At 38.8% G+C, this 17032-nt stretch overlaps 1 protein-coding gene across 1 annotated transcript in view; it reads right to left on the reverse strand.

The window, feature by feature from the left end:
- LAMC1 (laminin subunit gamma 1) overlaps positions 1-17032 on the reverse strand; it is a 144431-nt gene that overhangs the window by 47785 nt on the left and 79614 nt on the right. Inside the window, exons 2-3 of the mRNA XM_072648436.1 lie at positions 3438-3742; positions 531-661 (exon numbers count right to left, since the gene is read on the reverse strand). Of these exons, the coding sequence (XP_072504537.1) occupies positions 531-661; positions 3438-3742 (436 nt within the window). The remainder of the gene's footprint in view (positions 1-530; positions 662-3437; positions 3743-17032) is intronic.

Consider the following 17032-nt stretch of genomic DNA (forward strand, 5'->3'; position numbering starts at 1 on the left):
CAGTTCTCAAGACAACTCTCCTCCAAGTTCTATTGCTCCTATTACAGTACAATAACAAGTGGTTATTAAGTATTATGTACAAGGCATCATGTAAAAAGCTAGGGTTAAAAATTGGGCTTGAAAATTAAAAGATAGTTATAAGCAAAATAATTCCAGAAGGGGAAAGGCTATTATATTTTGGGTATATTAGGCAAGATTTATAGCAGCAGTAAGCAGCTGGGCTGAGCCTTGAAGGAAGCAAAATATTCTAAAAGTATAAAGTAAAGTTCTGCATGAACTTCATGAAATAGAAGAAAAATAAGCAATTGTACATCAAGCTCAGAGAATAGCTAGTAGGTCAGGTTGGCTGGAAAAACCTAATGTGTGCAGAGGATTAATCAGAAGGATGCCATCTTATTCAGAAGAAATAAAACTCTAATGAGAGAATCAATGGAGATGTAAAAAAGTTGGTAAGCCACACTGTTAAAAGGAGAGAAGGGGCAGGGGGGAAACTTCACAACTTTTTCACTAAGTTTTAATAATCCACTTACCTTCCACCCACAGCAAAATCGGAAATTGCATAGTAATAAGACTTCAAAACTTTGGGGTCGTTAAACACTTCATCTCCAAAAGTATTCAGGCGATTGAGAGTTACTCTAATGTCTGTGGCAGTTACCCATTCCTAAAAAAAACAAAAAAGGGGAGAAATGTAGAGGCAAAATAATACATTTTTTAAAAAGTCAAAAAACAAAAATGTGGTATGAAATTAGGCATTTCACCATAGTCCTTCTTCCAGTATCAATCCTCTCTAGTTATAGTCAATGATATTCACCTGCCTAGTATCTTTCTACCTTCTCGCTTTTTGCTTCCATTCTTTTTAGGTAGATCTATTCAATAGCCTTCCTTACACCAACTGATTCACTTCAAATCTTTTCCTAAACAACGCACAAAGATCATCTCACCACACATTGATATCCTTTTTTTCACTTTGAGCAGCTCTTGGAATCTTTCCCCCTTTCTGCACTTCCTGTCTTAGTCTCCTCTCTCTCCCTCCCTCTCTGTCTCCCTTCCCTATTTTTTCTGCCTCCTCACCCTCTCCCTCTCCTGTCATTCAAGAATAATCTCCTAAGAAAATAACTAGCAATTTCCCCTGATTTCACCTTGTACAGCAGAACTCCAGAAACAACTCCTAATAACTTCACAATTTCACTTACTTTATTTGTATACAATTTAATTAGCTAAGCCTATTACAATATTTAATCACTGTTTATAATGTGTCTATAACCTCCAATTCTTTAACTATTTAAGCGCTGTCTTAATTGAAAGTTCCACAGAGACTTAATGAGTCTATGACAATTTCAAATTGCTTGGCACCTAAAAAAATACTACATACAAATGGCCAGTTACATGTTTCAAGATTATTATGTTAAGTGAAATTATAAGAAGCCCAAAGAATTTCAGAAAATTAGCTTATTTATTTCCACAGAATTTCTTTGACTTAGATGGTAGCAAATGCCTTCATGCCTAGAAATGGGAGACACTAAAAGATATGCCCAATGTTAGGACAACCACTCAGTGATCACTTTTCCTAGAAAAATTATATTGTTGTCTCTGTAAGATGTTAAAAATGCACCAACACCTATACATACATACACATACCCATGAAGTCCCAATGTGTTTGTAATTTCATCACTTTGGAAGTTCCCTCCCAGGAAGCAAATAGAAATCTGACTGTTGCTGTCTATAATGTGTGACTGTTGTTCATACTACCACCGAAGGTAGCCACTGATGTTCCACCCAGCGAAGACCTACATACTTACCTACATACTTTTGCTTCACAAAAGTCTCTTAAATATTTGTTTGATAGATGAAATGAATTTATGCACAATCTAGTCCCTAGTTTTCTCTTTTTCCACCTACTGAAGCCTATTCCACCTTCCATGTTTCACTTCTTTCACAACGTCAAATGCTTCCTATCTTTTTTTAGGGGGGGGATGGGGGAGGAGAGACTAACATCAGATCTGAGAATATTCACAGGAACGGAGTTCTGAGCAAAGCTATTCACCTTATGTTTTTATTACTCCACAATAAAAACAAGCAAATACATTCATAAAGAAATACAAACAGAAGTGAGCTAGAGAGAGAAAGTCAATCAGAGTAATATCTTATGCATTCATTCACAGACCACACAGTTGTAAAGGGAAGATTTAGAACAGAAATTTCAAAAACTAGATGTCTACAAGCCAAGATAAGGAGGCACTTAAAGAGTAAAGGCAAAGAAAGACAAAACATACGATAACCCTTCATAATGTTAATGTAACACTGACAAAACTACTTCCAATTTTTCCCTTGCCTCTGAAAATTAACATACCCTGCCTGACCCTGCTGTATTGTCACATAACCTTTGGCCAAATGAAGCCAATTGCCTTCCAACCCTAACTGCCAGTAAGATTCTCTCATTTTTCCATTAATCTCTAGTCAAAATACAGTTACGTAAGTATCGAGGTGGCCAACCAATCAGTACATAATGATTCCATAATATAAAAACACAAGTAGGTAATGTGCAGGTAGAGTTATGAAACAAAATTAGTTGTTGTACTCATATAGTTTATCAGGAGAGGTCCCAAAAGGTACAAAACAGTAATAACTTTTAACTTTTCATTCCTTATTCCCTACAAAGAAAAACTTCTATCACATTTATATAAATTTAGGTCATGGTGCAGCCACACAACTCTCCTTTCAGATGCTGATATATTATTTGTATGTTTACCAAACATATATGTAAAATTACTTTGACTAGATATCTCTTCTTAGAAAAGTAATTCAAAGGAGGGGCTCTCTCCTATGCAACTGAGAATTAATTACTTTTTTTCTTCTCACTGTACTAGTAATCTGTCCATAAAAGATCACCCACATGATAAGAAAAAGAATATACATTGGGAAATCAATTTGTGTACTGAGTTTTCACATTTGTCATTTTACAATATTTTCATGGAAGATTCAAAGTAAACAGACTTATAAGAGAATTAATCACACACACTGAAACTTGCCTGGATTTTATCTTAGTTACCCTTTTAATATTTAAAATAAGACTGACTTCACATGAAATGTCAAAGAGGAAAAGGAAATATGGCTAATAAACTAAGAAGGTCAAACCTTAATATTCCCTTCAAAGGTCAGAAGCACAAGTTTCCTGTCTCAACTATGGAGGTTAATATTAAAACTACTCAATTTAAGAAATAATTACTGAATTCATTTCTTGGAATATATTTTCAAGTAGTTTGTAAAGAAAAAGTAAACAAGTTTATAAAATTTAGCTGAACAGTAAAAACAAAAATAATTTTGCTTTAACTTTATAATGCATACAGGGATTAAGCACAAAATACAGCTGACTGTCCTCTAGGTATTTAATCCACTGAAGTCTCTATAAATACTTCCCTCTCCAAGCTAACCCCTACCTGCAACACAGGGCTATAGTCAAAATTGTAGGCACTTGGCCTTCCTTCCAGTGTTGAAAAGGCCACATTGCCTCCAGTGAGAGGAGAAATGTCACTGAACTCCTCAGTGCACAACGCCTGCTGTTCATCCCCGCCTGTCCTGATGAAACCACGGTTGGGCTTCAAGTAGGTATTCTCACAGGAGCCACTGTAGTACTGATATGGAATCCAGGGCCCATCTTCCTGGGTACGCTTGTAGATAGCAAAGCTCTCAGGGCGACTGGTGTGAAACTTCAGGCGCACATATGTGATGTCAAAGGCTTTTCCTATAGATTCAAACACACCAAGGTTAATAAGGGAAATATAGGATGGGAAGTTTTGCTCTCAAAGCAAAAAAACCAAAATAAATTTGATTTACAATATGCTGGCTCAAATTAACATACAGGTAGTCTTTAATTTATAAACAGATTATATTTTAAAAACTTATTTCTTAACTTAGTTTTTGGGCATTCAACACATTTACCAAATTAAAAAATTATAAAATAGTTGCCAGACTGGCACACAAAAACCCAATTTACCCATAACGTAGCTGAAGCATAATATATATTTAGAACTGGAAGAGATCTTGCCGATCAACTAAACCAGTGATTCCTAATCTTTTCTGTACATGGACCCCATTGATAAGTCTGATGAAACCTATGAGTCTCTTCTCAGAATAATGTTTTTAAATGCACAAAATAAACTAGACAAAGTTACAAAAAGAACCAGTTATATGGAAATATAGTTATCAAAATATTTTTTAAAACAAGTTCAAGAACACCAGGTGAAGTATTCCCGGATCTAATATTTAAGACAAGATTTAATCTAAATGTTCTGAATTCAAATTTGATACTCTTTTCACTGCCCCATCTAAGTGGTCTCATATAGCTGACCTCCACAGAGTTGCCAAAGTGATGGTCCTAAAGCACAGTGTTGGTTACCATGTTACTGGGCTGCTCAAATCTAGTGGCTCCTTAGTACCTTTTTGCTCAAATATGCACTCTTCTATTTGGCATCTTAAAACCTTTCACAACCTGGCTCTAAGCTAACTTTCTAGGTTTATAGCATACCTTCCTCCCTGTCATTTGCTCTTTGGAGCAGTGAAATCAGCATTTTTGCCATTCCTTACACATGACCCTTCAGCCCCATCTCCAAGCCTTTACAAAGCCTCATGCTTTGTAATGCATATTCTCCTTACCTCTTCCTCTTAGAATTCAGTTTCCTTCAAAGCTGAGGTCAAATGGTACCTCCTCCATAAAGTCTTTCTGAATCCCCCCAATTACTGATATGTACTCACTAAAACTTTGCATTTATTTTGTGGAATTTTTGCATATATTTGCATGTATACATGTTATCTCCCCAATAAAATGTAAGCTTTTTGAGGAGAAAAACTTCTTTGTGCTTGTATCTCTTATGCCTAGTAGTTCCCAGTACAGATTATATGCTTACAGAAGTTTGGCTGCTGATTGACTGAGTCTAGTGATCATCTCCACAATATTCCTCACATTCATCCCCTTCTCTCTATACAGTCTCCACCTTCATTCAGGCCTTTACAAGTACACCCCTGGACTACTGCAAGTGCCCATTAATTAGTCTTCCTGTTTTCTTGCCCCACTGTTCCTTCTCCAAACCATGATCCAAACTGGATATTCCTAAAGTATGGGCATGATTATGTCATTCTCCAGCTCAAGTGTTCAATGAATGTACTAGTAGTCTGAATAAAACAGGAACTCTTCAGACTGATACTGAGAGCCATTCACAATTTGGCTCCCACCTACTTTCTCAGTTTTATTCTACCTAACTCTCCTGAATGATCTCTCCATTCCATGCAAACCGGCCCCACTCTTCCTTGGTTCCTGGCATTTTATCCTTTGCTTCTAGATCTCTGCATAAATAGTCTTCTATCTTCAATATGCCTTTTCCCCAATTCTACCACACACAAATCCTTGCTTCCTTCAAACCACAGTTCAGGTTACACCTCTCAACCTAAGGTACTGCCTGATTCTCCCCAGCTAGGAGTGCTCTGTCATGAAATCTCTTCAAATCATTTTGTGCATACTTATGTTTGCCTGTTGGCACATCCAATCCCCATCCCCTTGCAGGAATTCCAGTCCCATGAGACCAAGGGCTCATTCATTTTTGTCCTTCTCTCCCCAACAACTAGAAGTTCCAGGCACACAGTAGGCACTGAATATATCTTTGTTAAATTAAAATGTATCTAGTCCATTCTCACTTTACAGATGGAGTAAAATGAGGCCAAGAGGATTTAAGAGCAAAACCACAAAAGAGGAAAGGATCATCTTTAAAAAACATCAACTCTATCACTTATGACAGTGAAAATGAACAGCCTTTTCCCTAAAGCCACCAACTGGGCTTTGAGGCAGTACAGTAATAGAAAACTAACTGGCTCTGGAGTCAAAAGATGTGGGTTCAAATTTTTCCTTACTGATAGCTCTTTATATGACCTTGGTAAAATCACTCAACCCCTCAAGGTTGCAGTTTCCTCATCTGTAAAATGACAGGGTTGAACTTGGTCTCTTAAGTTTCTTCCAGCTTTCTGCAAGACTATGAAGTAACTGCCTGTCACATTTATCCAGTTAAAGGAAAATCATATGAGAACTATAGACTTATTTAAACTCTATGGAATATTTATTTCCTTCTAAAATGTTAGGGCTACACAACCTTAAATTCAAATTACAGAAAGAATATACCCCAATCTTCATTCCCTCTGATTCTGTCCAGACCTGACATAAAAGTAGTACCAGACGACAGTGAAAGGAACGCAGTGTCTTCCTTAAGTTCCCTTTCCCTAATGCCCAGAGTAATAATAACAACAATCAATGCCATTTGGACAGTGTTCAAAAATGAAGCAACTCAATGAACTTTCTGCTGAACACAATGACCAAATGAACAAAAATCCCAACATTTTCTGAGGAAAATAGTTCTATATGTTCCTGTGAAGATTTCAGGGGTACATGCAACTACATGGAAGAAACTGTTCCAGGAGACTTTTCTCATTAAAAAATATCCCTGTTTACCTTAAAGGACATAAATTTCCATATCCTATTTCACGAATAATAAATCCATGATTTATCCATCCAAAAAAGGAAAAGTCAAACTAATATGGCTGACAGCAGCAACCACACACTATACTTGAACATGAGCCATTAAAGCTGGCAGAATCTCAAGGGAAAATGACGGCAGGGCCAGGACCTAAGATTCCACCGGTAGAAGGAACGCACAAGTGAGGAAACCTGCTCTGCCAGGGTAAACTGGCACCTTCTTTACTCCTTGTAGTTGTAGAGCTGCCTAGTTAGACACTGGGAGGTCAGGGGACTTGCCCAGAGTCACAACGCCAGTACGTGAAACCAGGCCATGCTGGCTTTGAGGTCAGCTCTATTCACTGTACCCCTCTTGATGATGCTAACACAAAAACTAGGGAACAGAAGCTCAAATGTCTGTATTGTACTACTAACTTTTAACTAATATGGACTTCAAACTCCATTCTGATATAAATAAGTAAATTGGAATCTTCAACTAAGAGACTGCCTCTTAGCTTACCATTTATTCCATCTACCATGAATATATGAGTAAAAATGATGATCAACCAACAAGCACTTATCCATCACCTACTATATGCACTCTGACCTTTCTCTAGGTTAAAAAAAGGTTCAGAAGTAATAAAAAGAAGTATGAGATATGACTAAACTCAAAAAATAATAATAAACAATAGAAAACATGATAACTTTAAGTCCTGAATTATGTTGCATAAGCTGTATAGGTGGAAGGAATACGTAGGAGAGAGTAGGATCAGCGAAAGGCACAATCAAAAAGGAAAACCTCACGGAAGAGGCAAGATATGAGCAGGACCTTGAAGGATGAGTTGGATTTAGGCAGATGGAGAGCAAAGAAATTTTCTGGTACCCAGAGTAATATCATGAAAAAAGACAAGGGGGTAAAAAAGAACATGGTATGAATGGGAAGGTATGCCTGACTAGAACAGAGGAAATGTATTAAAGAATATTAACAATAGGGCTGTGTAGGTAAAAAGTCCTATTATGGATGGCTTTGTATACCAAGGTAAGAAGTTTGGACCCAATAGACAATAGAGAACTACTGCTTGTAGTTCTTGTGTTATTATTGTTATTGTAATACTTGTGTTATTGTTGCTAATACCTTACTAAACCCCAACGCTGGATTACTGCAACCAATCTGCCTTATTTGCTCCTACTAAAACACTGCAGGCCTAATCTAGAAGAAATCACAAAAATCAATCAATGAACATTTAAGTACCTTTTTTTTTTTTTTTTTTTTTTACTGGGTATATGTTGGTTACACATGAACAACTTCTTGGAACTACAGGTGAGAGCTGGGTGAATGCTGAACACCAAAGGTGGATGGATTAGCAGCCCTGAAAAAGACTAGGCAAGCCCTCACTCCACAGCTGCTAGTTCTCTCTGAATACTCCACATACCTTCTCAGCAGGTGAGCTAAACTAGGCTGAGGGTAACAGAAAGGCCTCAAATCTGTTGGTGAGTTAGGGGGATGTCTACCCCAAACATTTAAGAATTCTCTGGCAGAATGGACAAATGAGAAAATACTTTTCCAAAGGCCACGAAAGTGACTAAAGCAGGCACTGTGGAGCACTTAGAGCTTGGTCCAACATCAAAGACATCAAGGTCATCCACTGAATCCCCAGGCCAGTAGAACTAATTTTTATCTTGCCATGTGACTTCAATGACTCTCAGAGTGTGAGAGTATTGTACTATACTGTGCAATTCTGCCTCACTTAAATCCAATTCAGGTGCAAGTCACTGGTGTTACTGGTCCTCTTCAAAATGAAGGATAAAGAGTTTTGATTAAGTGCCTACTCTGTGCCAGACACTATGATAAGTGCTGGGGATATAAAAAGGAGGCAAAATGCAGTCCCTTCCCTGAAGAGATCAAAACTATCCTGAATGCTCCACTATAATTTTGTGCTAGCCGATTCCAACTGGACCCTCAGAGTGCAACAACACAATCATATCCCATTCACCAGAGTAGCTGTCCCAAACATTCTCTTCTCTCCTCACTCAAGTGTGTCTCCTTTATGTCTGAGACTTCATTGAATATAAATCATTTGCTGAATTTTCTCACTCTTCTCCATTTTGCATTCCTCTCACATCATCCTCCACCACTCCTCTTCCTAGGCTCTGATGGTGAGGTGGCCTTTCTGTTTATCAAGGCCAATCCCTCTAAATGTACCATTGGTCCCATCCTCTCTTCCAATAGATTGCTGGCTCCTCCATCATCTCCTCTCTCTTTAATCTTCAGTCTTTCTCCATCTACTAGTTCCTTCTCTGTTGTTTATAAATACATATGTCTCCTCCCATCTCAAAAAAAAAAAATCCTCACTAAATCCCATCATAATCACTACTGTCCTATAATTCTCCCCACTGAAGTTGCTCTCACCAAAATTATTAGTAATTTATTAAGAAGTCTAATGACCTTTTCCCAATCTACATATTTCCTGATTTCTCTGCAGCATTTGATATTGCTTGTCATCCGCTCCCTTCTGGGTGTTCTATTTTCTCTGAATTTTCACAAATCTGTTCTATCTTAATTCTCTTCCTATCTATCTGAACATTTCTTAGTCTCTTTTGCTAGACTTTCATCTATGATTATTCCTGCATATTTCCAAAGCATATTGCTTCTACATACTCTTTCCTTTGAAAGCTGAACCCAGCACTAGTACTATGAGCTCAGATAGGAGAGTCTTTGCCTTATCACTTCTAGCCTTTTTTCAAATCAGGCTGCTTCCCACTTCCCTTTCCCCAACTCTATAACTTGTCTTTCCCTATGTGAAAAATTATCTTCTAGACTCAGAGCTCCATCCCCCCACCCCAAGCCCCCTTTTGCTTTAAAGTTCTTCACAAGGACATTACTGAAAATAAGATTGCACTGGAAGCTAGTTGGGTGGAGATAGATGCTTCTGCCTAGGCAGCCCAAGACTGGTAGTGGTCTGGTGAAATGGGGGGTATGGGGTGGGGAAGGCTGGTCAGAGAGAACAGATATTTCCTCTCTCTGGACTGTGGGATGATAGCAGCTCCTGTTCAACAAGATTAAGTGACTTAAGTCTCTCAAAACCTCATTTTAATATAGTTCACGTCCCAGTGTGCTAACCAGTCAGAGTTGATTAGCATCCCTTGGGAATATCTACTCTTTGAAAGACATATAACCCCATACCCCCAAATCAAGCCAGTTCTGAAATGGATCCCTTGAGGGAGGAACCCAGTTTTGGACTGAACTCCCATGCAATGCATGTCAAGCCAGTCTGAGAGAAATAAAAATGTTCAACCTAATCGTTTGTCTCTTTCTTAGAACAAACTCTGGTTTGGGGTTCACAATTAAAACTGGAGGTCAACACCTATTAGAATGTAAACTTGTTGAGTGCAGGAACTGACTGGCATATAACCACTTAATATAGACTTTTCTTAAATTAACTGACTCATTCATTCATATCATGCCTACCAATTAAGTGTGTTTCCTAAGACTCTGTCTACATCCTTCTCTTTTCTTTCTAAATTCACTGTTAGAACTTATTACCTCTACAAGTAATAATTAAACTTGTATACTGTTACGTATCATTTTTTATACCATATGAAGTGCTTCATTTCTTATGTACATGGTCTGGTCCCAGATAAAATGCTGTCCTAATTTAAAGAGACGCAGTTCAGAAGTTAAAATGAATGCTAGGCAACTATCATAATATCCTCTGGACTGTACAAAGAGAGAAAATGATTTGACCAAGGTCACATAGCTAGTTAGTGGTGGAGGCTGGGATTAGAAAACAGTTCTCCATTGTTTTTTCCCATTATACTACCCTACGAGAACAAAGTCTAAGGTAGGCACTTTTCCTGAACAACTTATTTGAAACAAGACATAAAATTTCAACAAACAATGCTACTGAGTCACAAGCCAAAAACAACACCACAAACAACAACAAACCAATATGTTGCTTCTATCTTTAGGGACAAAGCAAAGCAACCCAAGACATTGGGTTTCAATACCTAGAACATTTTTAATTCTTACTCCATATTCACAAAATATGGAGTCACACTCAAGAAAATATTTCATTTCTCAACGTTACACTATATTTTTTTGCTTTGGGCTATGTAGCATTCCTTTCATGAACAAAAATTAAAGGGCAGATGTTCAGAAAAGCACAAAAAAAAATTAAGCAACACTTCCTGCTCTGAAAGATGCAGCTCAAGCTGGGGAAATGGAGGATAGACAAGAAAGTCTAAAAATTAACCATGAGAATTCAATCTTTATTCATAGAGTGCCAAATAATTTTTATTCTTTGGGGAATTATTCTTAAACCTCCTACACAATGAAACATTTCTAATTTCCTTGAGTAGGGGAGAAAGGACTCCTGTCTCAGAATTACATTCAAGTGTTGGCTGCTCAAGCAAATAAACGCTTCTCTGTTGTTTCTCATTCTGAGGAATTCCATGAGTGTCCAATAAGACAACAAACACTCTAATTCTCTACTAAATAACAATCACTATTCTTTGTTGTTGTTTTTAAACAAAATTTCAGACAATGTGTTTTTCCTTATCCTGAATTAAGAAAAGTAGGACGTTATTACTTAAGACAGTATTGAACTAGGACTCTCTCATTTACCATTGTTCTCACCAACACAATCCCCCTCCAATGATGCAGCTAGCTTTTCTATAGTGACACCACTTGGAGATGACAAACAACACTATAAAATTATATTAATGGAAAATAAAGTGATGATGAGCTGTTTAGATGAGTACATGGTCTTCTAAATAGTTAACAATAGTCATGGAAAAGTATTTTCAAAAAGTTTCCTATTTTGTTGGTACAACTAGCTGACTTACAGAAGACTTCCCAGAATAATATTTACAGCTGCAAACCAGCTGTTATTGTTTCAACTTAGCAGACATTGTGTATATCACACACACACACACACACACACACACACACACACTCTTTAACAGAAAAAAACAAGAGCCAAATTAACACTAAATGCAGGATCCTGAAGCAGACACAAATGTATTGTCAAGAATACAGATAAGGTATGGTTGAGTAGTTTAAAAGTCACTGTCGGCTTTAGGCTCACTGGTGCAAGTCACTATGTTGCCAATCAGCTGAAGGCTAAACAAAAGGGTGAGGGAAGAATCACAAAAAGCTCTTCTGTGAATATCTTTTCTGAAGTAAGGAAAAATTCCAGAATTTTCTTGGTAGTTAAAACAATACAAAAGAGATTTAAACTTCCAGGAGCCAAGATGGCAAACTGTAAGTGCTCTCAGTGCTTCCCCCCTACCCCCTTGCTGACCTTAAAAAACCCAGAGAATACTGCCCCAGGAAAAATCATGGAATAGTGGAGCCAATCTAAAGGGCACAGCAATCTTATAGCTCAAAAGGCGAGGGGAATTAACCTCTTGCTATGGCTGAAGACAACAAATACAGAGAGGCATCCCAGCAAGCCAGCAACAAGCCCCACCACAGCCAATCAGTGGGAGACCCAGAGCCCCAGGGTGGTGGTGCAGCCAACAAGCGCCAACACCAGGACCCCAGTGACTTCATAAAGCCAGGGGAATCAGCAGACAGCAGGCCAGATGGGCATCCACCAGCAGCTGAGTCTACCTGTGCTCTAGTGCAGCCCTAAGGGGAGGAGGAGACCCTCAAGGAGCCAGACCATTCCTCCTCCACACCTCATGCCTCAAGCTTCAGTGTAACCCCTGGGGAAACACATAGACTGCACCTAGACCCAGGACACATCAGCTAGCTCCATCACAGCACCAGGTAAGCTGAAGTATTATACAGATTTCAGGTACCAGAATCAGAGGCCGTATCACATAAAACCAATAACCAGGCCCCTGGCACTCAGTACAAGAAGCATAGGACAGAGCCCCCTGTACCCCTAAAGCAGAGATCCACTTTAAAAGCCAGGAAAAAAGCAATCACATTGGGAAAAAAGCAAATTAGAAAAGCAAATATCATAGATTATTATGATGGGAACTGGGAATATCAAAATATGAATTAAGAAGAGGACAGCATTGACACTAAATTCACATCTGAAACTCCAAAAAGGAATTTGAACAGGTCTCAAGCCGAAAAAGCATTCTTGGAAGGGCTCAAGAAAGATTTTAAAAGTCAAATTACAGAGGTAGAAGAAAAATTGAACAATTCTTTTGAAAATACAATTGACAAAGTGGAAAAAAAATTTACTAAAGAAAACAATTCCTTAAAAAGTACAAATAGAAGAGGGGGGCGGAGCCAAGATGGCAGAGTGAAAGCAACTACTCACCTAAGCCCTTAGACAAACTCCTTCGGATACCTTTAAAAAGAATCTGACCAAATTTTGGAGGTACAGAATCCAATAGGAGACAGTGTCAGATTCACAGACCAGGACAGACTGGAAGGTCAATGGGAAGGGTCTGTTCCGCCAGAGTGGAAGAACCCACAGCATATTACACAGTGCCTCCCGTGGGGCAAGGCCGAGCAGGAAAGCCCCAGGGCGGCCTGAGGCAGTGGGAGCATGGTAGAACAGTGGAGAGGCAGCCTAGGGTGGGAGACTAGCAGAGCCAAATGAGTGACAACCGGTGAGCCCCAGGTATCAACCCACAGATTAAATGTCTCTAGGTCACCTACTTGAACTTCCAGGAGCCAAAATGGCAGAGTGATCAGTAAATACTCTCTCTCCCTCCCCTTGTTGACCTCAAAAGAACCATAAAATATTTCCCCAAAAAAATCCTGGATCAGTGGGATCAACAGAAGGGGCAGTCTCATAGCATCTGAAGCTAGGAAAATCCCTAAAGAATACTCCTCTTAAGACCTCAGAGAAGCCTGGAAAGACGTATATGATCTGAAGCTGAGCAAAAGGAGCAGAACCAGAAGAACTTTGCGCATAGCAACAACCACAGTGTGCAAAAGTTTTTTCTGGTAGACTTGGAACTTCATAGCAATGCAAGGACTTAAAAAAAAATTCCCAATGATCTTCTAAGGCAAAATGTCTTCCACATTCAGAGGACGAACTATAGAATTCAATCACAGAATGTAGCAGATTATTTTTTGTGTGTATGTATTATGTTTTGGTTTGTTATATGATTTCTCCCATTCAATTTAATTCTTCTACACAGAATGACTATAGTGAAAATGTATTTAATAAGAATGTTTGAGTAGAATCTATATAAAAATTGTATGCCATTTCGGGGAGGGAGGGAAAAATAATAATCCAAGTTATATATTAGTAACTGTAGAACATTGAAAATAAATAAAATTAATTGATTTTAAAAAAATAATATTCCTCTTACTGAGGCAGAGGAACAGAGCTGTCCCAGAAAGTCAGAGCTCCAGAGGGGTGGAGCTTTGTACTAGGACCCAGGTGTGCCTCAGCACTCCAGGGGAAACAGGAAGACAATAGAGCAGCCAGGATCACCAAGCGCTGAGCTTGTCTATGCTCTAGCTCAGCTGAGGAGATCTCCCAGGACCAGACCACCCCTCCCCCACACTTAAAAAGCTAGGGCTAATAGAGGGAAACACAAAACAAAAAGAAAAAAAGGCACCTGCCTTTTGCTTTCTCACACTAGCCAGATCAACACCAGGCTCGCCATCTTCTAGCTGAAAGAACCAGAGGCCACAACACACAAAGCATCATCATCATGAGAAAGAAGAAGCAAAGCAAAAAGAAAAAGACTATAGAATCTTTCTATGGGGACAAGGATCAAAACACAATTACCAAAGAGGTCAGTATTGAGACTGTACTCCCACCTGAAACTTCAAACAGGACTATGAACTGCTTGCATGCACAAGGAGCTCTCCTGGAACAGCTGAAGAAGGAAATAGAAGAAAAACAGGCCAATGATTTAAAAAGTATGAAAAAAGAATTCTATGAACAGAACAACTCTTTAAAAAGAAAAATTGAAAAAATGGAAAAAGAAGCACAAAACCTAACCGGGAAAATTGGACAAATGGAAAAGGAAGTACAAAAAAATAAATGGAGAAAATGGTTCCTTAAAAGGAATAATTGGACAGATGGAAAAGGAGATGCAAAAGTTAACTGAAGAAAACAATTTGATAAAAATTAGAATTGGGCAAGTAGAAACTAAGGACTTGGAGACATCAAGAACCAGTCAAACAGAAGATGGCGGAGTAGAAAGACGCATTTACTCTAGCGCTTCCCCCACAGCCCACAAAATACCTGTAAAAAGTGACTCTCAACAAATTCTAGAGCAGCAGAAGCCACAGAATGACAGAGTGAAAGAGATTTTCAGGCAAAGGCAACCTGGGAGGCTGAGAGGAAAGGTCTATCCCACAGGATGCGGAGCCCAGCCAAGGCCACACAGCACAGGGAGGAACAGGACCAAACAGGCCTCCAGGGCAGAATCCCCAGCAGGCAGAGTCCCAGATCCCTCAACCCACAGGCAACAAAGAAAGCTTCAAAGGCCAGTATGGGAAGGCTTTCCCAGCTGGGCGAGAGGGGAGCAGAGTCCCTCCAGCACTAGCCCTACATGGCAGCAGAGGCGGTGGCGGCAACAGCAGCAGCTACAGTGGCTGCAGAAGCAGCCTGGGTCCATTGTCTGAAAAGCTCAGCTTAAAGCCTCTGGGGGAACTGAGCAACTGATCTGAATCTCAGTCCTGAGCACAGTTCTGGGAGAGGGAGCCCTAGGACCCTCCTCTCGACAAAGGATTCAGAAGTCAAGTAATTGGCTGGGAAAATGCCCAAAAAAGGGGGAAAAAAATAAGACTGGAGAAGGTTACTTTCTTGGTGAACAGGTATCTCCTTCCATCCTTTCTTATGAGGAAGAACAATGCATACAGTCAGGGGAAGTCAAGACTTCTGCTTCCAGTACCTCCAAAATCAATATGAAATGGGCTCAGGGCATAGAAGAACTTGAAAAGTGAGTCAGCAGCTTGCTAAAAGAAAACCAAAAATATGCTGAGGAAAATAAGGCTAACTCAACTGGAAAAAGAGGTCCAAAAAAATCCATGAGGAGAAGAAGGCTTTAAAAAGCAGAATCAGCCAAATGGAAAAGGAGGTTCAAAAGCTCACTGAAGAAAACAGTTCTTTCAAAATGAGAGTAGAGTTCAGGGAAGCAAATGACTATACGATAAACCAAGAAGTCACAAAACAAAACCAAAAGATTGAAAAAAATAGAAAATAATGTGAAACATCTCATTGGAAAAACAACTGACCTGGAAAACAGATCCAGGAGAGACAATTTAAAAATTATGGGCCTACCTGAAAGCCATGATGAAAAAAAAAAAAACATCTTTCATGAAATTATCAAGGAAAAGTGCCCTGATATTTTAGAACCAGAGGGCAAAATAAATATTGAAAGAATCCACTGATCACCTCCTGAAAGAGATCCAAAAAGAGAAACTCCTAGGAATACTGTGGCCATATGTCAGAGTTCCCAGGTCAAGGAGAAAATATTGCAAGCAGCTGGAAAGAAATAATTCAAGTATTGTGGAAATACAATCAGGAAAACACAGGATCTGGCTGCTTCAGCATTAAGGGATCGAAGAGCTTGGAATAGGATATTCCAGAAGTCAAAGAAACTGAGATTAAAACCAAGAATCACCTACCCAGCAAAACTGAGTATAATACTTGAGGGGGAAAATGGTCATTCTATAATATAAAGAACTTTCAAGCATTCATGATGAAAAGAGCAAAACTGAACAGAAAATCTGACTTTCAAACACAAGAATGAAGAGAAATATGAAAAGGTAAATAAGAAAGACAAATCATAAAGGACTTTCTAAAGCTGAACTGTTTACATTCCTACATGGAAAGATAATATCTGTAACTCTTGAGACTTTTCTCAGTATGTGGGTAGGTGGAGGGATTATACACATACACGCACAAACATGGAGTACAGTTTGAGTTGGATCAGAAGAGATGATATCCATAAAAAAATAAAATTATGGGGTGAGAGAGGAAAATATTGGGAAGAGAAAGGGAGAAATGGAATGGGGAAGATTATCACTCATAAAAGAGATAAGAAAAATCTTGTTCAATGGAGGAGAAAAGGGAGAAGGTGAGAGGGGAAAAGTGAAGCTTATTCTTCACATATGGCTTAAGAAAGGAATAACAAGCTCACTAAATTTGGTATGAAAATCTATCTTACACTACAGGAAAGTAGGGGAGCAGGGGACAAGTGGGGTGAGGGGGATGATAAAAGGGAGGGCAAATGGGAGAAGGGAGTAACTAGAAGTAAACACTTTGGGAAAGGACAAGGTCAAATGAGAGAATAGAAAAAAAACGAGGTGACAAGGTAGGATGGAGGGCAATATAGTTAGTCTTATACAACATGACTGTTAAGGAAGTCTTTTGCAAAATGACACACATATAGCCTGTATTGAATTGCTTGCCTTCTCAGTAGGGATGGGTGGGGAGGGAGGGAGGAAGAGAAGTTGGAATTCAAAGTATTAAAAACAAATGTTGAGAATTATTATTGTATATAAATGGGAAATAAGAAATATGTATAATGGAGTATAGAAATTTATCTTGCCATATAAGAAAAAAGAGAAGATGGGGATAAGGGAAGGGTGGGGTGTGATAG

This window comes from Notamacropus eugenii, chromosome 2 (genome assembly GCF_028372415.1).
Source record: "Notamacropus eugenii isolate mMacEug1 chromosome 2, mMacEug1.pri_v2, whole genome shotgun sequence".
NCBI classification, from domain to species: Eukaryota; Metazoa; Chordata; class Mammalia; order Diprotodontia; family Macropodidae; genus Notamacropus; species Notamacropus eugenii.